The following is a 27,208-nucleotide window of genomic DNA, read 5'->3' on the forward strand; positions in this document are numbered from 1 at the left end:
AATACACTTATATTGCTATTGTGGATTTGTCAAGATGTTATTTCTAGACTTGCTGTTATGGGAAATGAAGTAGCTGTCTTATATCATTCTATCCCACTCTCATTCCTCTTCCCCACAATAAAGTTCCATAAAGAATTTTGGTTAGGGGCCGGCCCGGTGGCGCAGTGGTTAAGTTTGCACGTTCCGCTTCTCGGCGGCCCGGGGTTCGCTGGTTCGGATCCTGGGTGAGGACATGGCACTGCTTGGCAGCCATGCTGTGGTAGGCGTCCCACGTATAAACTAGAGGAAGATGGGCACGGATGTTAGCTCAGAGCCAGGCTTCCTCAGCAAAAAGAGGAGAACTGGCAGTAGTTAGCTGAGGGCTAATCTTCCTCCAAAAAAAAAAAACAAACAAACAAAAAAAAGAATTTTGGTTAAATCAATACCCAGTGTTTATATTATATATAAAAATATTATTCACTGCTGAGCCAACTATTTACTATGATTATATTTTTTCTTGAAAGCGCTTTTATTAATTATTGCTTTGTTCCTTCATTTGCTTAATCTTAAGTATGTACCACAAATATTTCCAGAAATCCAACAGATCTGTCAAATTCCTATCAATACCAGCTTCCAGATGCCACAAATAACTATGTATTGATTCCATTCTTCTCCTAGATCCTCCATCCTTTCGCTATGATCTAGACTGATTGCTACTTAAGTCTCCTACAAATCTGAAGTCCTTAGGCTTCCCTTCTCTTCTCTCCTGTTGGATCGCATTTCCTGGACTTCATACTCTATTAGCTTCCTAAGAAAGGATGTAAGGAAGATAAATTCTGAGTCCTCGCCTATATAAAACTATCTTGTATTTTGTTTGTCTGCACGCAAATTCCAGAATAGATAACTTTATCTAAATTTCGGGGACACTGTTTCATTTTCTTCTAGGATCCAGAATCACATTGAGAAATCCAACATTCTCAGTTCCAGTCCTTTGTACGTTTCTTGTCTTTTCTCTCTGGGAGCTTCCAGAATCTTCTTTTTATCCACAATATACTAAAATTTCACGTGTGGGTCTTTTTATATCCTTTGTTCCGGTTACTCAGTCACTAGGCCTCTCAATTTTCAGTTCTGGAAATTGTTCTAGTAGTATTTCTTTGATAATTTTCTCTCTGCCATTTTCCCCTATGCTCTGTTTTACTAGAATGATATTTAATTTGAAACTTATTCTGAGCCAGTTAACATTTTAACTAAGCATTTTTCATGCATTAACTCATCTAACCCTTATAACAAACCCGTGAGGTAGGTATTTATTATTTGCATTTTTACAGATGAGGAAACTAAGTCACAGAAAGGTTAAGTAACTTGCCTGTGGTCACAATGGTAGTACTGGCAAAATCAGGATTCAAATCCAGAAAGTCTGATTCTAGAACCCAGTCTTAACCACGAGACACTACTGCCTATTAAATACTGGACCATCTGGGTTGCCCCTCTATTTTTCTCTTATCGCTCTCCAACTATCTTCCATCTTTTTTATCTTTTTGTAATACTTCTGACTGCACTATATTTTAGCTATGTGATTTTGTATAAGTTACTTGCCTTTGAAGTCTTGGCTTCCTTATTTCTAAACTTACTAGTAAACTTATAGGCTTGAAAAATGTTAGTCCCATTTTCTAACCCTTTGAAGAAATAACCTCATAAGGTCAGAAAACTGCCTAGTTCATAAGTGCTCAAAAAATGTTCATTACTATTACTATCCTGTTACTATTACTACCACTTTATTAATACGAATACTATAAAGTGATCCATCCTGTGTCTAGCAACCATAGCTGCTAGATTAACTTGCTGAAGCATATCAGAGCTATGCCCCAGTCTTTTCTATAGAATGAATCATAGGTGAGAAAAATGGATTACAAAAACCAAGACATTTGTACTGGCTGATTATCAGTCACACCCTAAGATTCCTAGACTTTCCAGCAATTCCTAGAAAATATCAAGTTTGGGAGTTTTTCTGACTATACTTCTCTATTAAATCCTCATATCTTCCTTTCCTCATGAATTCCTTCAGGCAACAGCTCTCCTTGGACAACACAGTAAGAAATCGAGAATCACTTCAAATACCAGCTGGCAGCTCTAAAGCCCCTTAAACTGAACTTTCCCTTGACGGCACCATCACTGCTGTTCTTTCTGCTAGTATCCACATCCAATGTTGTTTTCAGAGACTTTTTACTGTACTGGGCTTTTATTATCTCCATGTGAAATCCAGCACAGCAGATACACTTTAAGGTGGCCACCATGACTCAGTCTCTGGCTATTCACCCTTACATAATCCCCTCTCTCTCTGAGTGTATTATTTGTGACTTGCTTCTAACCAACAGAATATAGCAAAGGTGACAGGATGTACATGATGACATTCCATAAGGACGTAATGCCCTTCTAGCAAGAAGACACTCTCTTTCTTACTGGCTTTGAAGAAGTAAGCTGCCATGAATGAATGAATGTGAGCTACCTATGAAGAAGGCCATGTGGCAAGCAAATAAAGGCAGCCTCCAGCCAACAACCAGCAAAAGTCCAAAAGCTTGCAAGGAACTGAATCCTGTCAATAATCACATGAGCTGGGAAGCAGATCTTCCCCCAGTTGAGCCTCAGATGAGACCAAGCCCTGACCAACACCTTGATTATAGCCTTGCAAAGGATCCAATTAGGCCATGCCTGGACTCCTGACCCACAGAAGCTGTGAGACAATAAATGTGTGCTAAGCCACTTAGCTTGTGGTAATCTGTTATGCAGCAATAGATAAGTAATGCACTCAGCTAGTATCTCAGCTTATACAATTCATTCATTACAAAAAAATATTTACTGAGTACTACCTACTAAGTGCCAGGTAATAGCAATATTCTAGGCACTGGGGATGTAGTACAGAATAAGACAGAGAAGGTCCTGCTCTCATGAGTCAGTAACAAAATAAATATCTAACATAGTCAAGTAATAATGGAGGTATCTGAGCAAGGATTGAATGGAGTGAAAAAATGTGCCATAAAAAGATCCTGGGGGGAGAGTATTCTAACTAGAAGAAACAGCAAGAAAAAAAGCCTAGATCCAGGAAGAACATGGCAAGTCCAAGAACAGAGGAAATTTGAGGATAGGTCATGTAGGGTCTTACAGAAATCTGTTCAAAGAGTGACAGAAAGCCTTTAAAGTATCTTGAAACTGACATGATCTGAAATATATTTTTTAAAGATCAGTCTGGCTGCTGGGTAGAAAACAGAATGGGTTAGGGGGAAGAAAAGAGGCAGAGACCAATGAGACTACTTAAGGTGAAAGACAATAATGGTCTGTACTAGAGCAGTGGTGTTAGAGATGGTGAAAGGTGATATTATCAAAATATATTTTGAAAGCACAGCAAACAGCATTTGCTCATAGCTCAAATACACGACTTGAGAGACAGAAAGAAAAGATGACTTCTAGGTAGCAACTACATGAATGCTGGTGCCATTTACTTCAATAGGGAAAACTAGAGAAAAAATGACTTAGTGGGAAAAAAAATTAAAAGTCCTATTTAGACATATTAAATCTGATATGTTTATTAGACTTTCAAGTGGAACTGTCATGTAGGCAACTGGATACAGAAGCCTAAAACTCAAAGAAGTTGACTCTGGAGTTCAAAATCTGAGCATGAGCTTATACATGGTTTTAAAGCATGTGAAAGCATAAGAACACATAGAGGAAAATATAGATGGAGAAAAGGTCCAGGGGCTGAGTCCCGTGAAAACAGGAAAATAAGCCAACAAAGGGACTAAGCAAAAGAGCCAGGGAGGTAAGAAAACCAGGGGAGTGTAGTGTTTCAGAAGCCAATAAAGAAAAAGGTTTGAGTGAGAGGGAAGGAGAGCACCTATATCAAATGATGCTGAGAGGGCAAGTAAGATGAGGACTGAGAATGACCCCTCTCTCTGTAGAAAGGCAGTCACTAGTCAAGTCAAATGGTAGAGAAGAAGGACTAACCAGAGGGCTGTCAAGAAAGAATGGTAGGAAAATAATTGGAGATAATAAAAATGGAGGTTCCTATAAAAGAACTAGAGGAAACAGTGTAGTAGATTTGGGGTGGGAGTGTATGAATAAGGTCAAGACAGGATTTCTTTCTAACTTTTATTTTAGGATAGGCAGTATGACATGCTTATATGCAGTCAGAAACAGTCCAGCAGAGGGAAAATACAATGCTAGGGAAAGGGGTGATAATTGTAAAAACAAAGTTCTTGAATAGACAAAAAAGAGTGGGATATAGTACACTCACGGAGCTGACGCCTTAGATACAATAGAGACAGCTCCTCCACAGGAATGGCAGACTGTACAGATGACTGACTGCTTACAGTGAACAACGAAGCCACCTGGGAGCTATGTCACCTACACATAAAAAGCTAAATTCAAAATCCAGTATTCCTTCCAAGATTAAAATCTTTAAGAAGGAAACAAAAGGCTAATATAACCTTTTAATTACTAAATTCAGTTAAATACAAATCACGAAAAGAGAAATTGTTTTAATTCTTCTCAGAGGAATAAAACCTACCTGGACTCTCTACTCTCTTATAGTGGTATGGGTTGATACAAACTTCTTTTTGCTTCGATCCAAAAGGAAATTCGCAAATATCCAAAGGCTTTAGCTCGTGATGACTCTGCAAATCAGGCCAGCGCCAAACACGACAATATATAACATGGGGTAAGCCTTTTCTGTGAGAAACCTGCAGGCGTCCATCTAAAGATCTGGGAATAGTAACACATTTGCTCGGCTGTCCTGGACTGCTCAAGGCTTTCTCCAGTTCCTCCATGGCACCCTTTTTCTTTTTTAGCTTTTTCACCAAAGCATCGACTGCTTTTTCTGCCCATTTCTCCTCTTCATCACCTTGCTTCCAGCCCAACAATCGCTTTACTGCTGGACTAGTAAAAGAAAACAAGCTCGCCATTGACGTCATTTGATATAAATCTTCAGAGACCTTCTTGCAACTCAAAGTCAGTGGCTACTGAAAGAACAGATCACAGGTGAAGAGTCACATACACACAGGTCCTAAGCAGAAGTTCCAATTAAAAAGGGAGTGACATTTATCTTCATAAGTGCCATAAGCTTCTTTCATTGGTTCAAGTCCTGAAAGAGAAAGGGGGAAAAGGATAAGATCCCTAATTTAAATGAATGTAATTAACATACATTTAAATTAACATAATTGACAAATATGTTATTTTTAAAGAAAAGCAGAAAAGCATTGCAAAGTAAAACAAAATTTCTCTGAAGACCTGTGACCACTCACTTCCGTCTTCATAACGTGAACAAATAATTCACTGGCAATGCCAAATGATAACCTAAAGCAAAAACTGGTTGTTCTACCTTCTATGTATTATCCAAAAAAACAGCCCCTAGACTTTTAATTCTTTTGGTCAGGCCAGCAAGCCCTCAAACAGCCTTCTATGGACTGATTCTGAAGTACTTTTATTCACTGAAACACACATTACATGCTGTGTCAATTTTGAACACGATATATCCTGAGCCGAACAAAAGTCTTAAGAGAAGTCTGGCTCTTCCTTAAGGTCATTATTCTCTTTAAAACATTTCACAGATTTATAAAGTTTGGGCAAAAGCCCTGGTACGATTCAAGTCACATTATTAGATGCAAATTTTATTAAACGTCGTCATAAGATGTACCAAATTCTGAAATAAATCATAACACATACAGGTGCCAGAAAAATGGGAAGTATCTATTTTTTAAACTAAGAATGCTGAATAGATTTAAAGAGAGCAAATTCAAAGTTTAACTCAAAAAAGGACAGTTTATAATTTTATAATTCCTACTGCCTTCTGTGATATTTTAAGCATGTTAAGTTAGTGAACCCACTCCAGGCAGACCACCACTCTACACCATTAAGAAGTTCTTGGAGATGGTAACAAGAGGAAGTGATGTGCACTGGCACTCCACTGATAAGAGTGGATACAATCCTCTGCAGTCACTACACAACCAACTACAATGAGCAGCTAGTGAAATACCAGGAGTAATGTTTGGAAAAAGGATGTCAGTAACAAAAGATGCTTCCTTTCCTGTGCCTAAAATTGCCAAATAATGCTGCAGCTCTGCCTTTGACAAATTCTAGCATCAAGACTATTCTGGATTGGAGTGTATTTTTCCAGAAAAGAATACTTGCTCAGTTAAAACCTAAACACAAAGTAAAATAAAACTGAATTAAATTCAACAAATAATTACTGATTGCTTGTTATATGCCATGTACTAGGAATAGCCATGAGGTGCTTAAAAAAGTCATACCAAATAGGTTTCATCTTAAGAGCCAACTGATTCATTGTTCAACATATAGTTAGTGAGAGCCTACCAAACGCCAAACATTGTTCTGGATGCTGATCAGCCAGTAGTGGCTAGTCAGATGGCTATGCTGGAACCATGGGGGTAAGGGTACAGGGAGGTGAAGGTATATTCCTCACATATGGGTAGACATGCCCAATCCTACATAGGATAATTTTTGCCAGGTAAGCAAAATTGGCTTTATTAAACTAAAGAAATACAACAGGAGAATAAAAGCACATTTTTCAGTAACAGGTCACAAAGTGTAGTGTTGCGTGTTAAACTGTTAAGAAGAGTTGACCTCAGCTGCAGCTACATCAAGGACATAGGATAAAAGTTATCTGAGTTAGAAAGTAAAGGCATGGTTTGGTTGTCTGAGATGAGAAGAGAAATTTCAAAAGCAAAGAGACACAAAAAAATATGTGGGCAGACAAGAAAAGAACATTTCCTAGGATAGAGAGGAGATAGGCCTGGCTGAGATCTTATTGAGTAATAATGGAATACAATGGAGGCTAGAGAGGGTAGTGCACGCATGTGAGACAGAGTACGCAAGAGCAATGGAGAAATATGTTGAGGAAGGGAGAAACAAAAAGGAGAGACACCTGACGACCAGCTACTAGATTAGTAGTTAACCACTAGAAAGTGTTTAATAAATGTTAACTACTCTCTATTACTATTAAGTACTAACCATATTAAGTACTAACGAGAAAAAAAAGGAAAAGTTATTTGTGTATGTAAACACAGAACAAGGACTAGAAGGCTACGTACTAAATTACTCAATGCAGTTAGCTCTAAGGAGAGGCACAAAGTGGGAGAGATGCAATAGAAAGTAGTCCTGCATGATTTTTCTATATACACTTCAGTACTGTTTTAATCTTTTAACAAAGGGAATCTACCAATGCATTACTGTATAATGCTAAAATAAAAATAGCAGATGATCTAAAACAAATCATGGTGAATAGAAGGAGCTAAGAGTGCTAGTCAAAAAGCAGGCCAAACTAATGCACGCTCTTAGAAGTCAGGATGGTGGCTGCCCGTGAAAGAAAGGGTGGGGGTATTAACTAGAAGGGAACATGAGGGTTTCTGCCATCCTACTAAGTTCTGCTTCTCACTCTGAGTGGTTATATGGGAGAGATCAGTTTGTGAAAATTCGGCTGACTGTATACTCAAGATGCGTACACTTTTCTGCATGATTTAAAAATATTTTCTTGAGATATAAAAAGTGTAGAGTGGTCAGTTTCCTTCTCATTTTTCTCTCCATCATCAGTTCCCCTTCTCACGGGTAATCTCTTTTGTATCTGTCTTTTATGTCCTTCCAGAGAAATTTTTCGCAAATACAAAAATATATATATAATCTTTTTTTTTACATAAATAGTGGTATACTAAAAATAAAAAAGGTACAGAAAAATGTATAAACAATGTATCTTCAAGATCTTTCTATATTAATATAGAAAGAGCTTCCACATTCTTTTCTACTACACAGAATTCCAGAATAAAAGCAATCTTAAAAATACACCAAACCATGTTATTTCTCTGCTCAAAAATCATCCAGTGGCTTCCCACTACACTCCACATCCAAATTCCTTAACATTACTTTATAGGATATACATGATCTGGCCCTTGGCTTCTCCTCCAAACTCATTTCTCACCATTCTCATAGCTGACTTTGCAGCTAACCACACTTGACTTCTTTCCATTTCTCAAGTGCTCCAAGGTCATTTCTACCTCAAGGTCTTTGCACTTGATGTTCCCTCCCCTGGAATTCTCTCCTCACAGATCTTAACATGGCTTACTCTCTCAATCAATGCAGCTGCTCAGTCAGCTCCTGAAAAAAGACATCCACGAGCACTTTATGTAAAATAGCATACATCCCAGTCCCACATCATTCTTTAATCTTCTGATGCTGCTCAATTTTCTTTCATGGCATTTATCCTAACCTGCTATTACATTATCAATTTTATTTATTTACTATATATCTCCCCAAGTGAAATGTTAATAGGCAGGTAGCCTCATCTTCCTTTCCACCATCATATTCCTCTGGACCTACAACAGTGCCTATTTATTAAATAAATGAGTGAGCAAGTAGTGAGTGAGTGGGTGAGTAAAAAAAAGAAATTTGCAAAAATATACACACCTTTATAAGAGCAACCGTATAAAATTTAAAACAAAAAAATGTTAATTATGGATATGCACAGATACAGTAAGAGACTAAAAGTATGCATGGAAACGATACATACTAACCTTAGGATACTGAATACTGGTTGCCACTGGTCAAAAGAGGAAAGAAGGATGAAGAAAGAATGGAAAAAGCTTTAGCTGTGTTTCTTTTAAAACTAGATTTGAAGGGGCCGGCCCCATGGCCGAGTGGTTAAGTTCGTGTGCTCCTCTTTGGCCGCCCAGGGTTTCGCTGGTTCAGATCCTGAGTGCGGATATGGCACCACTCATCAGGCCATGCTGAGGCGGTGTCCCACACAGCATAACCAGAGGCACTCACAACTAGAATCTACAACTACATATCGGGGGGCTTTGGGGAGAATAGTAAAAAAAAAACACAAAAACAAAAAACAAATTTGAAGAAAATTTGGCAAATCATCAGATATGCTATTTTCTTTACTTTTCTGTGTGTTTAAATATTTCGTAACTCAAAAAATTCACTATTTTTAATTTTAAAAAGTAGTATGGGGCCAGCCCAGTGGCAAAGTGGTTAAGTTCATGCACTCTTCTTTGGCAGCCCAGGGTTTGCCAGTTCAGATGCTGGGCACGGACCTAGCACTGCTCATCAAGCCACGCTGAGGCGGCATCCCACACAGAAGAACTAGAAAGACCTACAACTAGGACAGACAACTACGTACTGGGGCTTTGGGGAGAAAAAAACAGCCAGAGGAAGACTCGCAACAGATGTTAGCTCAGGGCCAATTTTTCTCACCAAAAAGCATACCTTAAAAAAAAAAAGGGGGGGGGAAATAGTATAATGAAAACAGAATAGGATCAGATTCTGTCCTTTACTAGGTATGTGACCATGACTAAGCCTGTTAACTTTTCTGTAAAATAAGGCTGATGGCTCCTAAGTTGTTGAAATGTTGAAATAATAATGTGCGTATACATAAAGAAGAGATGTTTTATAAACTGAAAAGTGCTACTCAAACATGAATGATGATCATTAGTATTCAAAGGAAGAAGAGTCAAGACTTAAACGACTGGCTGGATCTAGACCCAGTCTAACACACTCACCACCGTACCACTACACACACTTTCCCATCCAGCCCAAATCCCTGCACCCCTGCCATCTGTGTCTTTCCAGAGAAATCTCAGTCATCCTTAATGATGAACTCAAATCCATGCCCTTCTGCGAAGAATTCCTTCACCACCCTAAAGAGGCTATGGGTCACTGAAGATTTATCATAAAAACTAATTAATAACATAAGACTGATAAAAACATAACTTCCCAAATGAGGTACAACGATCTTCCAGGGGAAAGTCATCAGCACCTTGACACTATTCCATGCACCATACCACATACTAAGGAAGTATTTAAAGAATGTTTGCTGATTTTTCTATCAACTGTACCTTGAAATTAAAGATAATCTCAAATTTTAAACTAAGATGACTAAGATAATGATAATTCCATTTACAGACTAAGGACACTCAGAAAGTGGCTCAGTCAGCAGAGAAGATAGTTAACTCTATTGGAAAATGGTCATGACTGGAGATACAGGTTTGGCAAGGAAAAGATGAGAAACATTTAAGATTTTCAACAAAGAGCTGAAACAATAAGAAAAAATAGGTTTTTAACTGAAAGAAAAGAGCAGCAAGTAAACACCTGAATATTAGGGAACACTCGCTGGTAGGAAAGAAGGGAAAGAGCCACTGATAAAGTATTGTTAAAACCAGGAGCTTAGAACTAGACACGATGGTACTGTAGAAGATTAAACACAAGGGAGGAGTTGAAAGAGAACGTGAACAAAGAAAAGGCCAATGACTTTGGTGAATGGGGATGTCATTCGTAAGACTGGCTTCAGAAAGAATAATGGGTGTTAGACTCCAACAGCCTAAGACTCAAAATTAGTGTTTTCTTAAAACCAGCACCGGGAAAAGGATTGGAACAAACCTTACTCTTCAACTCTTCACACACAGAATGCTTAAAAATTTCAAACATGTTTAACGGAATTTTTTCTAAAAATGTTTTATAACTTTCCAAACTGCATAAGTGGTATATGCAAGTAATCCAAATATTCATTATCTAAGTCTCAACTTACAAAGCTAAAAAAGGGAGCAAAATTCATCATAAATATTCACTAGTGAATAAACAAAAGACCTGATCAGGCACTCCACAAAAGGTATCAAAATGGCCATGAGATGGTAAAATGGGATTAGCATCACTAGTTACCAGATAAATTTTTTAAAAAGAAAATGTCATTCCTTATCTACCAGAATAGCTAGACTTAAAGAAATAGAAGAGTAAGTGTTCATGACAATACAGAACAACTGGAACTCTTTATATACTGCTAGTAGGAATATAAATTAGCCCAGTCACTTTAGAAAATTGTCTGACATTAGCTACTAATGCTAAACTACAGATCCCTATGACCCAGCAATTCCATTCCCAGGTATTTATCCAACAGAAACAAGTACTATGTCCACCAAAAGACAAGTACATGTTCATAGCAACTTTATTTGCAATAGCCTCAAATTGGAAATAACCCAAATACTCATCAACAATGGAGTGGGTAAATAAATGATATTAATAAATTCTTACAATGGAATACCTCACAGCCATGAAAAGGAACAAACTAATGCATGTAAATATGGATGAATCTCACAGATATAAAACTGAAGTAGATAGATACAAAAGTTTACACATTATATCCTTACATCTATATGACAATCTAAAACAGGCAAAACTAACCTATGGCATCAGAGGCAAGAATGTTACTAAGTGGGGATAAGAGAGAGCCTTCTGGGGATCTAGAAATTTTCTCTATCTTGATTTGGGTGATGACATAGATGTACACATATATAAAAGCTCATTGAGCTATAAACACAAGATTTATGTACTTTATTATAAGATATACTTCAATATAAAAAAATCTTAAAGATTTACTAGTGAACTGATAACTTATAAAATCAGTTCTCATTCACTAGCATCTCCCTCACCATAATGGCTTATAAACCACAAGTGAAACTGCAAGATTTCACAAAGTTTATTAAAATGATGGCAAATAACATAGGATCTAGGATTTAATTTTACTGTACTACCCTACAATCCAGCCCTGCTGGTCCAGTGGTTAAAATTCGGTGCTTTCACCACTTTGGGGGGTGGGTTCATTTCCCAGTCAGGGAATTACACCACCCAGTCTACCAGTCTGTTGGCTGTCACACTGTGGCAGCTGTGTGTTGCTATGATACTGAAAGCTATGCCACTGGTATTTCAAATACCAGTAGGGTCACCTATGGTGGACAGGTTTCAGCAGACCTTTCAGACTAAGACAGATTGGGAAGAACAATCTGGCCACACACTTCAGAAAAAACTGAACATGAAAACCATATGAATAGCACAGCTCAAAAAGACTGGGGAGGGTTTCACTCTGCTGTACAAAGAGTCACTAGGAGTCTGAATCCACTTAACGCCAAATAAGTTAGTCAGTTACTGTTTCCTGGATGCTGACAAAGGGCATGAGACTCCTAGGTCAGAGACTAGGGACTTTTATTACTCATGGCACACCAAGCAGCAAAAGCATCAGATTTGTGGTTCCCTCTGCCTCCAAGATCCACAGGAGCGATACAATATGGCCCAGATGGATGGTAAATGCTCCTGCAGTAGGTTTGTACTGGTGAGGAACACTGAGCTTGGGGAATTCACCGCTTTTATAGTAAAATCAGTACGCAAGCCTATTCATGGAGAAAGAATAACTTGACTATCAAAGGACTAACAGAGGTCCTTGGGAAAATTGAGATATATTTTCCAATGGATATTTTTGCAAAAAAAAAAAAAATTCTCTTAATGTTAGTACCAGAAATGTCAAACATGAAGGATGTCATATTATGCTACTAAATTATTTTGTGAGAAAAATTAAACCTATCCATTCTTACTTGATTCATTCTTTGTTCATTATAAAAATTAATGCATGTTTACAATTACAACCTAATGTTTTTCCAAAATTTTAATTTTTCAAGATAAAGTCCCAATCAGACCTTTTATTCATTTAAAGGTCTGCATTTCAAGTGGTTTCACTTTAAATGGGCTTTTTCCTGAACCAATTATCATCAGTTCACAGAGACCTAAATGGAGCATGAGCTTTTCTTGATGACTTAGTTATCGTTATGAACCTCTGTTACTGTGCTGTGCTAGAAATCCTCTATAGAAAGCATGGAACCTGGCTGCACTGTTACTCACTGAAGGGACAAAAGTGCATGAATGATCCTGAAAAGTTACTTTACAAAAGTAGACTTTGGGACACTGGACTTTCTTAAAAGAATGTAGCTATTTCAAGGATTTCAACAGCTTTCTTTCTATAAAATCAATTGCTAAAGCAAAGATAGTAATATTCCTTTGATGATGACGATGATAAAAATAATAATACCACTAACATTTATTGAACATTCACTATTGCAAGTACTATTAAGGACCTTACATTTATAGACCGAAAATCATTAAAATCTCAAAATGGCCAAATGAGGTAAATTCCCTTATTCTCATTTTACAGATGAGAAAACAGGCAAAGGGAAATTAAATCTAACTTGCTTATTTACGTAGATAAGAACTAATAGAGCCAGAATTGAACCGTGGCAGCCCAGCTCCAGAATCCATACCACTAACCACTATACACACTGCCTCCTAAAAAGAAAGCGTCCTGCCAAGGAATCTTCTCTTAAAGATCTTCTCTATTGTTCTTCATGTCTTTCTGACTTCTCCAACAGTCAAATCGTCAACATGTTCTCAAAAAGTAAGATCACATAGTTTCAGAGACCAAGGATAATCCAGTTCAATGTGCTCATTTTCAAACTGATTTTTTATACCATTTAACATATCTCATCAACTTCTTTACTTTAACCCACTCTTCTCTCAGTTGAGCTAAGTCAGTCAGTAGGTATGAAAGAACTATCTAAGTGTTTACTACCTTCGTATAAAAATTTACATTTATTATGGCAGCCTTACTCCAAAGCCTTTTTATTTATCATTAGGGCATTTTTGCCACATTTATTGCTAGAACATAACCATCTCAGAAAAGATGAGATAATGCACTACTTTTTAAAAAACATTTTTTTCTAATACAAAATTTCCAATTATAAAATATGCATACCCACAATCACTTCATTAACATTTGGTACACTTACTTCCTTATAATATTTTTTTCCTGCATATATATCGTCCGGCCATGATTGTGGGTATACCATGATACTACTTGGTATTTGGCATTTTCCATTTAACACAAAGAGAATTTGCCATATATATATATATATATATATATATATATATGTTTTTCATGGCCCAACCATATTTCACTCATCCACTTCCTTAATATTTAACATTTAGGTTTCTAAGTGAAATTGTTCTATTGGGATTAAAACTGTTTTATGGTACCATTATGACAGATCAATTTTCTGTAATCTTTTCTGTAGACTATATCATATTCAAAATAACACCTTGTTCTATAAGTTGAAATAAAAGTATTAGAATACCTGGGATACAGCAACAGATTTACTTTACTATCTTCAAATAAGTCCTTGGTTATGAAAGAATTTCTCATTATGTATACAAAACATAAAGTAAGATACTATACTTATTCCGATATGCATATATTAGCATACGCAACATGAACTTGCAATACCTTTGAAAATAAGAGTATGATTAGGTTTTCTAGTAACCAAAAGGCTTCATTTTGAACCTTGTTAAATAGTTCAATTTTTTACACCTTTTGCCTTCCACTAAATAAAATGAATTTAGAAACATTGAGAACACCCATCCTCAATTCAATTAGCTGACTGTGTACATAACCATCCATAATACTTCTCTATTATTACCTCTAAACTTATCCTAGTAATAGAGAAAAGCCCCAAAAGGCTGCACTCAGTAACTGTAGTCGTTAGAGGTTACAGATTAAATCTGGGCAATTAAATTTGGTCCTCTGTACTCTCTTTCTACAATGCTTTTGGGGTCTACTGGGATGCAAATACACATAACCAGTGCTAAACTTAATCTCAGACTTACAGTCTTATTTATACAACACATATTCACTGAGTGTACCTAAAAAGCACAAGCCACTAAGCTAGATGCTAAAGGATTACAAGATAAATCAGGTCCAGACCTTAACTCTAAAGAATTACAAATTAATACACAACTAAGATGTGCCCATACCTATCTACAATACACAGTGGAGAATGGCAGATGCCCTAAAGGTGTACAAGGTCTTGAAAGAAATGCAGGGGATGGTCCTTTGAGGAAGGGAGTAGAGGGAAACGAGGAGCATGAAGTACCTATATCTTAGGCATAAAAGCTATTGTGAGGAAAGACACAAAATCAGAGTTTTTATCTACCAGGATAAGGAAATACCACAGTTCAGTTTGTTGGAACATAGGTAGGAGAACGAGAGAACTGGTTAGAAATATACAACAAGGCTCATCTACACAGGGATAGTAAAAATATGTATTTTAATACACAAAAACACCAGATTTGAAGTCTAATCAAGTTAGGTTCAAATTCCGGATCTAACACTTACACCTACATCTCCATTATTCCTATTTTGTATAATGAACATCAGTTCTGAGAATTAAATGAGATAAACACTAACTCAGTGCCTGGCATAGTGCATAATCAGTAAAGGGGAACTGTAGTTACTATTGTTGCAATAATCATAAAAAATTTTAGCATCAGGCTGAGGATTGTAGATATACAGCTGGGCTACTTTATTTCAACAAATATACAAAGCCATCAACTTAAGAGATACCATTATTTTATGAACTTCAAAGGAAGAAAAAGCTATAAATTAAACTATCACACAATGCTTTCTCATCACTTAACATTTTTCTTCACAATATCATCCTTCCACCATCAAGACTGTAGGTCTGAAGAGTGTTCCAATACTACTTCAGGACTGTCATTCAAGCCACTGACACCCATCCTGCAAGTTTTGATACTGGTGCTTGCTTGATCTTTCCCAAAGGTATAAATGGAAGAAATGACAGCAACATAAACAGCAAAGGCAGAGTACATGCAATGACAATTACATCAAAACTGCCACCTGCCAAAACCAATACTCGGATGCCATCAATTGTAAGACACATCCCAATTTCAGAGATGTTATGGAGTGAAAAAAATGAACATCTTAGAAAAAATAAGGCAACTTATTCTGTTCTCCTCTACCAAAGTCCTTTCTGATGTTCCTCATCACTTCCCACCATATCTATTGTTCTCCTTTCCTTTTGTTCTCATTCCTTTGACTCTTCTCCTTTCTTGCCCCCCTTCTCCATTCCTCATGGCTCCTTCCACATTCCTCAGTGCTGATTTTTGAGAAGCCTGGCTACTACCTAATGATGTATAACCTACCTAATGAAAATGAACTTTTCTTCTATCTCCAAAAGGATCCAATTAGCAAAGAGTACATAATTTGTATCTTTAGTACTTTCATGTGCTCCAGGGCTTGCTTAACTCTTTCTCTTCTAAGTAGAAGGGAAGACGTATAGATGTATTTGACAGCCCAGACAGGGGAGAAAATGCCCTACATGAAAACTTGGCTTCTGAGCAGAATCTATTTGTGCTTCTGCCATCCTTATCTTGGGCCACCTAACACATTAAAACTATCCTAAAGTACGCCATTGGGAATAACATGTATTTGTTATTATTTTTTAAAGGTGACATATTTGTTTCTAAGAAAACTAAAAAATCATTAGACTTCAAGGAACTTAAATCACGGAACTATTTCCTTTTGCAAGAAGCCTAGATAAGAAGCTATTTCAAAACATTTATTATTTATAAATATTAAAGCCTTATTTCAAGAGCACAATCAGGGATAGAAGACAAATTCTGTTTTCTCTTCTTTGTTCTTACTGAGACCATAATAAACCAACCTTCTAGAATGCTAAATGTCAAACTGAGCCTTTTCCTTAAAAGCCAAGTCTTGTTAGAATAATGCATAGTAGGCTAACCATGAAGTTAATAAAACAAAAACCACAAACTAAACTGAACAGTGCCCAAGATATTTTTCAGATAATTCCTAGTTCTAGCTTAATAACCAGAGACTCCTCCAAAATCTAAAATTCCATTAGGAAATACACAGGACAATCTGTGTAAAGTGAGTCAGTCAATTCTAATCAATATTGCAGTTTGAGTGAATATAATGAAATCTAGTGATCAAACATTTTCAAACTTAGATCTATTTAGGGGGACCATAAATAGAAACAAAGAGGAATTATCACAATATGACTGGAAAACAGGGGAGGAATAAGGTATAAAGATTATAGTCTTGTGAATAAGACTGCTTAAAAGGCATTAACTGCGCTGCAAATAGCTAGTGACAGAAAAAAGGGGAGGGCTTAGCCAAGTATACAAAAAACCTAGCTCTGACAGACTCCCCATTCCCCTTCAAACACACACACACACTACACCTAGGTGAATAAAAGCCTTAAGGATGAGGTATGGATAAGTGCCGATCATATTAGCACAAATTTTGGGAGCAACTATCACAAGATACAAACAGGAACAAGACAATCTATAAGCCACTGTCCAGTTGGTAATAAAAGACAAGAACAAGGAAAATCAAGTATCATTAAGCCAAAAAAGACAGGAGAGGCTGGGAGGAGACAATTAGCCAGTCTGTGAAGCAAAAGGGAAAGGCACTACCACAGAATGAATACCAAACAGGGAAAGACTGAAGACAAAGCTAAAGAGTCAGTCTGCTAGATGTAATCCTATGTGCAGTGTAGAGGTCTATCTAAGCAGAAAGTTATGTTAAAAAAGGCATTTCAAGAAGACAAAAATGGCAACAGCACATGACCAAATAAACTTAAGGGGCAGGGGTCAGAGAGGGTAGATGGAAAACGTGGTAGTAATCCAACTATAACAGGAAGACACACTAGGGCCATGGTACACAGATCAGGGTAGTGATGGTAGTAGAGATAAAAAAGGAAGAGATATGAGGGACATTACAAACAAACAATTAAAAGGACTTGGTGGCCACCCAAAGTAGAAACAGGTGCAAGCCAGAACGGTAAAGGTTTAAAAGCAGAAAGAATAAAGACAGCATTTACTTTAAAAAGGGAATTTCAAGTCATAGACAAGATGAGGCAAGAAGCTGATGGTGGAGGGGTATAAGGAAGCAAATTAAATGAAGCGAAATTAAAGCTCAAGAAGAGAAGGAATGAAAATGCAGATTTGGAAGATCACAGGAATAGAAGTGAAAGTTGAATCTATGAGAGTAAATATTTGATTTATTGGGTACCTAATAAGCCAGAAACACCTTGTGCTAGGAACTGAGGCTTTAAAGACACTATCTGTAATCTCAAAGATCTTAAAGAGTAAGGGCAAAACACAGAAGGTGCTATGAAGAGCTTAACGCTGTTTAACACATCACTTACTTTTCCTCTAGATTCATTTCCACATGATAGCCAACAGAGATACAGCATTAAGAGTAAAAACTCTGTATAGCAAGCAAGAAGGCCAATAATTGAGCAAACAGGAATGTGTGCTAGTTCTTACATAAGAACTAAGTGAAAATAACTACGAACATTACCTGCTATTACCTCAGCCTTTTATAGTTTACCTCTGGCTTATGCAGACCTGATTAGATGACCCTTTCATTGATATGTTTCGTCATTTCTTAGAGAAATGACCTCAGATCTAGAAAGAAAACCAGGACAATATTTAGAAATTCCTGTGTGTGTGAGGTTCCCTCAAATTATTCTGAAAAACTGAAACCACTGACTGAACAATAACACAGAACAGTATTTCGGAAATTCAAAGAAATACATTGGCACCTCAGCCAACAATGAAAACCTTAGAAAATTAAGAGATCGTACATTACAAAAGAATGTACCACATTACAAAACATACACACACACACACATCTTACTTCTATTTCAGCTCAAGCATACTCTCTCCAGGGAAGCTTCCAAGACCACCCTGCTTAGGTGAAATTCCCTTATTATACTTTTTTATTTTGAGGAAGATTAGCCCTGAGCTAACATCCGCTGCCAATCCTCCTCTTTTTGCTAAGGAAGACTGGCCCTGAGCTAACATCCGTGCCCATCTTCCTCTACTTCATATGTGGGACACCTGCCACAGCATGGCTTGCCAAGCGGTGCATAGTCTGCACCTGGGATCCAAAGTGCGAACCCCAGGCTGCCGAAGCGGAACGTGTGAACTTTAACCACTGTGCCACTGGGCCGGCCCCCTCTTATTACACACTCTTACAGTTTCACATACCACTACTTTATAGCACTTAACATACTTAAATTTTTGCATTTATCTATCCAACCCCACAAGAATGTAAATTCTGCAAGAATGTAAATGAGAGGAGCCATATCTGCTTTCACCCATCACTGTAAGCCTAGTGATATATATGCTCAACAAAATTTGTTTAATGAATGAAAGAGAATATGCAGAAAGAGCTTTTGAGAGGATATCAGCTCTGGGGTTAGGGTCGGGTTGGGCTACTCCACTTTCTGCTTTGTACAATTCTGTACTTCTCAAAAAAAAAAAAAAACCCTATTTCTTGTATAGTCAAGAGAAAAAAAGAGATTTTATTTTAAACCAAAGTGTAGCTATACCTCAGCCATATTAAAATCCTTACTAAAGAGAGGATTTACATTACAAGAGTCATTCATATTTCAAAAGAATTCTCTCCAATATGTTTAGGGTTATACAAATTTGGAGGCTGAAATTTAAGAAAAATCAATCAGACACTAGGAGCAAACAGTTTCTGCTCCCAAAAAATTTTAGTAACAATTCATTTTTCAAAAACATTTCTCTTCCTGTACTGAAATGTCTCTTGTACATCAGAGATTTTATTAACGCCATTCTCTGCCTGGACCACTTTCTTCAAGTGCCAACTACAAATTTCTAGCTCTCTCACCATCCAGGCTTCAGCTTTAGCTATCATCTCAGAGATCTTCCCTGATCACCTCATAACGCTAAATAAAGTAGGTTTTCCCCATCTCTAATCCAATACTATGTTCATCTCCTTCACCATAGTAACCAATTTGTAATTATTTGTTGGTTTACTTGATTTTTTTCTCTCCCACTAGAATGTAATCTTTAAGAAAGAGTACTAAGCATATTCAGAGAACTTGTTAAATTCATTCAAGTTATTCATTCAAAAGCATATTTATTGAAGTAGCATTCTAGAAGCTGGGAATATAGAAGTGAATAAAGAGGACCAAAACCCTTGTCTTCATGTAGCTTACATTCCAGTGCAGAGAGACAGAAAAAATACAATAAATAAGTGACATAATATAGTTTGTTAGGTGAAAGGTGCTATGGAGAAAAATAAAGCAGAGGTGCTGTGGGAGATGCGTAATTGTAAATAGGGTGGTTGGGCTGGGCCTCACTGAAAGGCACCAACTAAGTCAAAACTTTAAGGAAGTAAGAGTGATCCAGGCAGTTATCTGGGGGAAAACCATTACAGGAAAAGGCAACAGGCAATGCAAAGATCCCAAGACGGGAGCATGCCTGGCACACTCAAGGAACTGCAAGACCAGTGCAGTCTCAGAATAAAGTGAACAAGGAGGGTTAAATAAGGAATAAGGTCAAATAGGTAAAAGAGACAGATTGGGCATGCTCAGTAAGAAAAGGGCTTTAGCTTTTACAAGAAGTAAAATGCAGACCCGGCTGAGAGCTCTGAGTGGAGTCATGACACTTTCTGACTTACATTATTAAAGAATTACACTGGCTGATACACTGAGCATATATGGGGGGGTGGGGGGAGGCAGTGGCAAGGGTAAAAGCAGGGAGACCAGTTCAGAGTTGCAGTAATTTAGGTGAGAGATGATGATGGTTTAGACCATGGCGATAGCAGTCGGGGGGGGGGGGGGGGAGGTGAGAAGCAGACAATTTCACATATATTTTGGGAGGCAATAGGTTTCCTGATGAAGAGATATGGGGACTGTGAGAACAGAGGAGTCAACAATGATTCCAAAGTGTCAGCCTGGGCTACTAGAAGAATAGGATTTGTCATCAACTGATTTAGGGAAGGGTGACAGGGAAGCTAAAGGAAGATAGGAGGCACATTTCACATACATTAAATGTATGAATAACACTGTTAAGCTTTGCCAGGCTTCTGAAATGAAGTCATGTTAATGTCAAGAATCCAAAGGTCTTGTTCGTACCTCCAGCTACTTGAGTAGGACCTCCTGACCAACTCCCAAAAGTACCCTTAACTTTCCCGGAGAGAGACAGAGACATAGACACACACTGCTCACAGCGAGACTTCAGAGGTAAATTCACAGACACAGCTCCTTCACTTTCTGTTCCAACATCTCTTTAATTGCTCCAAACCAAAACAAAAGGCAAGTAAATCAATCCAAAAATTTCACCCAACACTTAGCCAAAACAAAACCTAGTGAGCACATCAACCCAGGAGAGGTGATAAATGCCGATATGGGTTACAACCCACCACCATCTCAGCCAAACCTGTACAAAAGAATTACAGATGGGGGTTTTAAAGAAACAAATTCCTCATAACCATCCCACAAAATTCTGATTCATTAGGTTTGAGAGTAGGCCCCTACCTCCCACATTTTTGCAGCAGGTATGAAAACCAAGGCCCTTAGGATGGATCACCCAAAATGGAAAAAAGTCATTCATCCATATTCATCCAAGGGTAACTTTCTTATGGGTGGTGGGGGTAAAGCTTTAAAAAGATCTAATATCAATAGTAGTTATCAATTATCAGCAAGAGTAGACACCCACCACCACCGTCAAACCAATTCTAGAGCCAGGTATACAATTAGTACAAGACATGTAAGCCATATCCATGAGTGCAAGCAGAAAAGAGAAAGAAACCAAGAGCAAGTGTGCCCACAAGCTCTCCTAGATTCAGAAATCCTATTCTTTATGGGAATATCTACAAGAAAGAGGGCATACAGTCACATGGGCACCAAAATCATTTTCCTAGAGAATCACTTAAATCGCCACTTTTCCCAACTGTGGCTCCCAATTTCCAAAGACTTCAAAAATTCTTGTAGTGGATTTCAAAGCTATTCAGGAGCTGAACTCATGATCCCTGACACTTCTCACAGTATAATCTTCTTGCCCAGTCTCTCTTTGGGCCCACACAAGTCTATACTTTTTTATCTCCCACATCCAGACTTTTGTTTCCCAGTTTTTAATCACGCTTTAAACTTCACCTGCTCCTCTAAGTCCTCTAATTAAGCAGAGTCAGATCTAGATGTATCACTCACCCCCACAGAGCCTGCAAGATTTCCTACATTGCTACCAGATGTGTTTGAGTAAACCTGTATAGGCTTGTAGGCACAGGAATAGACACAGAGCTGGTCAATCTTCATAGTGCTTTCCTTCAAATTACAAAATCGTCAACGGCAGATACGAAATCATTACACATTACAAAATGCGTCTCTGGAGCACAAAGTGCGAATCTGTGTACACGATATTCCAATGCTTTACGAAGATGTTCTCCAGATACCTCACACGCAGCTCAGAGTTCAAGTCGCCTACTTAGAAGAAAAGGGAGCAAATACGGTTCTAGACATCATTCAGCACTAGTCATCATTCATTTAATTTACACCTTCAACTCCAAAGAGTGGAAATGGCTAGTGAGTTAAGCAGGCTCTCACTTAAATGGACAGAATGATGTAAATAAGGGGAAAGAAAACAAAAGACTAGTTTTGAAATATTTCTGCAGTGCCCCTCTTTCTGGGAACACACAAACCAGAATAACTAGATCTCAAGTTGTACAGCCTACCAGATGGGATGCAAGGCAGATCCTAATACATCATGAAAACAAAACTGAACAAAACAAAACTTGCCTTGAAAGCACCAGCCATATTCTGAGATCATAGATAAATCTGAAGAGTCTTAGGACTCCAGTTGTCATGCTCAGAAGAAGGTGGGGAGGTGGCACTATTTTCTTACTATTATTTTCAGTAATAACAAAACAACATATATGGAAATCAAAAGGAAAAATCCAGTTAAAATCTCACAACAGATCAAACCATTTTCAAATTTCCAGTATACCAGTCTGTAAATCACATATACATTATAGGCAGAGACTGGCGTACCAAAGAATTCAAGGGCAAAATCTGTTTACAAAATGTACGACTAGCTTCCAAAAGTGAATTACAATTACAGTATTCCACACACAAACTGTCTAACAAAGCATTTTTTCTTCTAAAATATTATCAAAACCAAGTTAGGAATACAGTAAAAGCAGGAAAAGTCATTGAAACCACCTCTCCACTAGAATGGGGCCCAAACTCTGCCCCTCTAGCTGCCCAAGGCAAAAAAAGTATCAAAACGAAAGCACCCCAAACCAGCTGATTATTTATTAAAAAAATAACTCTGTAATTACTCCATGTTTTCAAAATTGTAAAACAATAAAAACTGTTAGAATATGAAGGTGACCTATGAGATCAGGAAATTAGCTGGTCCTAACAACAATCTAGCTTTTAACAATTCTTCGAAAAATTTTATATCTTAATCTTTCAACTAATAAACACACCTCTCAAATTCAGAGTTCTAGACAATGGCAATGAACTGGATAATCCAGCACTAAAAATTTCAATTACTATTATTCCATATAACCTTGGAAGTAGAAAAACAAGGTGTAAAAAGACATGGTTAGGATTCCTGGAGTCACTCATCGCCTACTTGGTGGGGAAAGCATCCTACCTCTGGGCAGCCTTCTTGGGTCCTACCCTCCCAGGTATTCTTTTCTCTAGAATATCCAGGCTGGTAGAGATCAGAATCATCCCTTAGGCTGCTAATGTCCCTTATAAAAGGAAATCATCTCCAATGTCTTTGACCTTATGAGCAGACTGGCAAGCCCATAAGATATAAGATGCCTGTAACATTGGAAAAAATAAACTATTCTGGCTTCTTCTTTGTGTTTAATATGAAGCACAACAAAAAGACAAAGAACAGAGACCATCTAGAAGTAAAGAGAATGGGGAAGACTGATAAATCAGGAGAATAAAGGCAGCTATATCCTAAAGTGTACTCAAGTCAGCTCTGAAATTCACCCAAATGCGTGGCTCACTGCCTAAACCAACATATACATCTGGTAATAATAAACACTGATAAGTCATAAACAAAAAGGGCTTTCTTAATTCAAAGACTCTACAAACTATTGGTAACATTAAAATTTACATAATACACAATCGAACAAATGCGTAAAAAGGATTTTTTTTAGATAGTATTTCAATTTAAGTTACCAAGAAATAAAAAACTGGTATTTTACTGCCAAGTCTTCAAAACACTAAGCCAGTATCTTTGATTTGACCAAGTTACAAATCTGTTTTCAGTAGAGAAAGAAAACATATTGCCTCTGTTTAAAGCAAAGGACAAAAAAGACCATCACTGCAAATCATAATGTTTGGGTTCATGATGAAAACAGGAAACAGACAGGCTGCCCAGGTATAATTATGGTTATAGTCTAATGCGCCTTCAGGTTCAGCCAAGAATTAAAACCCAGTGAAGAGGGTAAGCAGAATTTACTTGCCTCTACCTTGCTACAGAAGGCAACTTTTAATAATACTCCCAGCAACATGTTACATAACCAATAGTAAACAACAATCTGATTCAAACCTCATTAGTAACAACATTCTGCCAGTCTCCCACTGAAATTAATAGCTGACTTTGCCAGAGGGGCAAGAAAGGCAACACATATCAATCCACCCATTTCTGTGGCGCCTACCACAGTGAACCAGACAGATAATACTACCAAATCTGCACAGAATCTACAAAAACATTTCACTCTTTTCTTCTCCAGTTCACTGCTCTCTTCCTCCTTTTAACTAGACCATATCATACGGATGCATTTAAAATCTAAGAGGAAAGTAGTAAGTTGAGAAGGTTCATCTAATTTTTACTGCCTATTTCAGCTATAATACGAAAGAAACCGAAGCATAAATGACAAATGGACTTTTGTAACAAAGATTAACGGGTAAAGCTTATGCTATAGCAGCTATGGGAAAAAGAAAGGCGCACTGACTGAGGCAGCAGTCACCCAGAGAGGGAAAGAAAGGAGTGTATAGACAATCATGCAAACAATCACAAACAAAAGTTAAATTAAAAAAACCTAAACATAGTATGTACAACTTTTATGAAGATTACATTTTGTTAACTTGTCTCTTATGAGTTGTTTGGTATTCTTGTAACCTCCCAGTTCACCTTAGAGGAAAAAGTTACCAACGAAGGAGTAGAAGAAAGAATATAAAGTAATTTGTTCAGATCTATAAATAATTCCTTACTGACAGAATTTGGAAGACACTAATTTCACAATAATATTCAGATCAATAAATGTGAAACTGTCACATTGTGTCTAGGCATTGTTTTTCCCCACAACAGACACTACCACTCTGGCATCAGCAGAAATTTTAAACTACTTGGAATGTTACTAAATCTAAGGTTTTCAACCTCTCAGCTTTCAAATTAAAATTAAAAACTAACTCACTCTGGGCAATTCAGGTACTCTAAGAAATTTAAGCAAATTAGTTTTTAAAAAAATTGAAAACAATTTTTTAAAACATTAACTCAAGGCCCCTTTCCTCTCAACTTCTGTGAGGCCAAGCCACAACCTCCACTGATCCAGTCTTCCTCGCAAGATACGCACACTTTCGGTAGTGCTAGGCAACAGGCATGATGTGACAAACCCAACCAGACTTCAAAACTTTTTCCACAGAAAGATAAGGTAAACAAGATATACTTAGCACCACACCCATTTAAACGCACAAGCAGCCAGGAATGCTTTTTTTTTTTCCCCCTCCCCTCCTCTCTAGACCTCCAGCTGGTCAGGAAACAATGCCTCTACAATCAAGATAGAGATCTGGCCCAGGGTGTTCAGGCATTCCTCACCTCCAGGCTGGCCTACAGCTCCATTCTCCAGTGCCATCAAAACCAGAATTGGAACATTCTGTTAGGAAGCGGGCAAACGTCCAAATACCCGACTATCCTCGCCCCAGTTCTTTTTGCAACCAAAATCTGTTTTGGCTACTGAGCATGCTCCGACTTTAGACAGGCGCCACATGGGAGTTTTCAAAGCTTAGGCTCCAAACTCCACGTAATAGCAGCAGCTGAAAGGGGAAGAGAGGAAAAAGGGCGGGGGAGGGAGAGAGGCCGGAATACGACTTTGAGTACCGATGCTGAAGTGGAGGACCCGGGCAGGGGCAGAATATAAGGCAGGCCAACAGACACTGCTTGGCACTCTCCTTGCAGCAGCGCAGAAGTTTACACGAAGTGGAAGAAATCTCTGCAATGGTGAACACTGGCACGGCAAGGGGCAGAAACCAGGTCAAACGACCGGCTGCGTGCAGCAGCAGGCCACAACTGCCCAGAACGTAATTCCCACCGATAAGCGCGGATCCTTATCTTTGAAACACAAAGCGACGGCGGCACGGATTCATCAAGCCATTGGACAGCTTTGCAGCGCAGCAGACCAGGCTGCTCGGCCGAGCACGGCAATCCGACCGGGGGTGTGTATTGAGGGTGGGGCTTAGATAAGGCAGAACCACCCGCTCCTCGGGACAGAAGCGGAGCCGAGCTCCCCTCGGGGGCGTCCCGAACGCCTCCCTCCGCCGTCCGGGCGGCAACGGCGGCGCTGGGACGAGAGCCAGTCGCGGCCCCGCCTCAGGAAGCCCCCGGCCGTCGGCGAGGCCTCCGCAGCCGGACGGGCCGCACCGTCCCCGCCGCCCGGACCCCGCAGGCCCAGATTCGGCCTACCTCCCGCCCCGCAGGCCCGGGTGGTTTCCGCTCCGCCCGCGGCCGAACGCCCCCGCCTCCGCCCGAGTCCGGCCGCTGGGGCCAGAGGGGGAGCCGCGTCCCCGCAGAGCCCGCTTCCCCCAGTCCAGCTCGCTCGCCCGCCCGCCCCCGGGCCCCACACTCACTCCCGGGCGGCCTGGGCGCGCTCTCCCGGCGCCGTCGCTGCGCTTCCCCTCAGTGCAACTTTATTAGCAGCTCGACCGCGGGACACGCGCACGGCGCCCGCTCGCCCAGGACCCGGATGAGGGAGGGAAGGAGCCGGGGAGGACGCGGCTGGGGTCGGCGCATGCGCGCAGGCGGCCGAGTGACCGCTGCGGGACGGAGGGAAGGTCTGTCTCGCTCTGGCGGCTGAAGGCATCCTCTGCGCTTGGCTCGGCGCCGGCCAACCCGGGCTTCCGATCAGCCGCAGGCTTCTCGCGCAATGGCCGGGCCCGGGAGTGGGGGTCGGCTCGCTCCCACCACCACAGTAGCCACTAGTAGTCTCCACTAACCAAATCAACCCACAGCACAATGAAATAAAACCATTGTCCTCCACACGGACAGTTGGAGATTTTCTCAGTCATAGAAAGTGTAAATAAAAACATCTTCAGATACAACTTTGCTACTTTTATTGGTTTGTAATATAAGTATAAATCTGAGTAAAGAGAGTCCTCTTTCTGTGAAAAAGCTTCAAAACCAGCTTCTCAACATCTTAGAGCTTTTTACTAGATACAGCCCTAAATCCCTCCCATATGGAGATCTTGGAGCCTCTGCTACCCTCCACCCCTCTTGCAGGGCAGGACCTCGGAGTTCTCCGAAGGAGGTCTGCCCCTGTACTGGGAAATCAACCAGGCAGTTGAAGATGCACACACCCTCCTGGATGTTGGGGCCCTGAGGTGCAGAGAGGCCATCCACAGGCTGACATCCCTCCACTCTGTCTCCTGGGACGAGAGCCTAACTCTCTCTTCTTGGTAACTGGAACTCTTAATGC

The 27,208-nt window shown here is 39.1% G+C and overlaps 1 protein-coding gene across 2 annotated transcripts in view; it reads right to left on the reverse strand.

The window, feature by feature from the left end:
* Nucleotides 1-26,501, reverse strand: part of SMAD5 (SMAD family member 5) — a 46,535-nt gene extending 20,034 nt beyond the window's left edge. The window contains exons 1-3 of one of the 2 annotated variants that reach the window (XM_070569332.1): nucleotides 26,364-26,484; nucleotides 25,336-25,553; nucleotides 4,541-5,113 (exon numbers count right to left, since the gene is read on the reverse strand). In XM_070569332.1, coding sequence (XP_070425433.1) covers nucleotides 4,541-4,943 — 403 coding nt within the window. In that variant the 5' untranslated portion in view covers nucleotides 4,944-5,113; nucleotides 25,336-25,553; nucleotides 26,364-26,484. Of the gene's footprint in view, nucleotides 1-4,540; nucleotides 5,114-25,335; nucleotides 25,554-26,363 lie in introns of both variants that reach the window. The other variant, XM_008525411.2, reaches the window with a different exon arrangement.
* Nucleotides 26,502-27,208: the final 707 nt, after the last annotated feature.

Source organism: Equus przewalskii, chromosome 13, assembly GCF_037783145.1.
Source record: "Equus przewalskii isolate Varuska chromosome 13, EquPr2, whole genome shotgun sequence".
Lineage (NCBI taxonomy): Eukaryota > Metazoa > Chordata > Mammalia > Perissodactyla > Equidae > Equus > Equus przewalskii.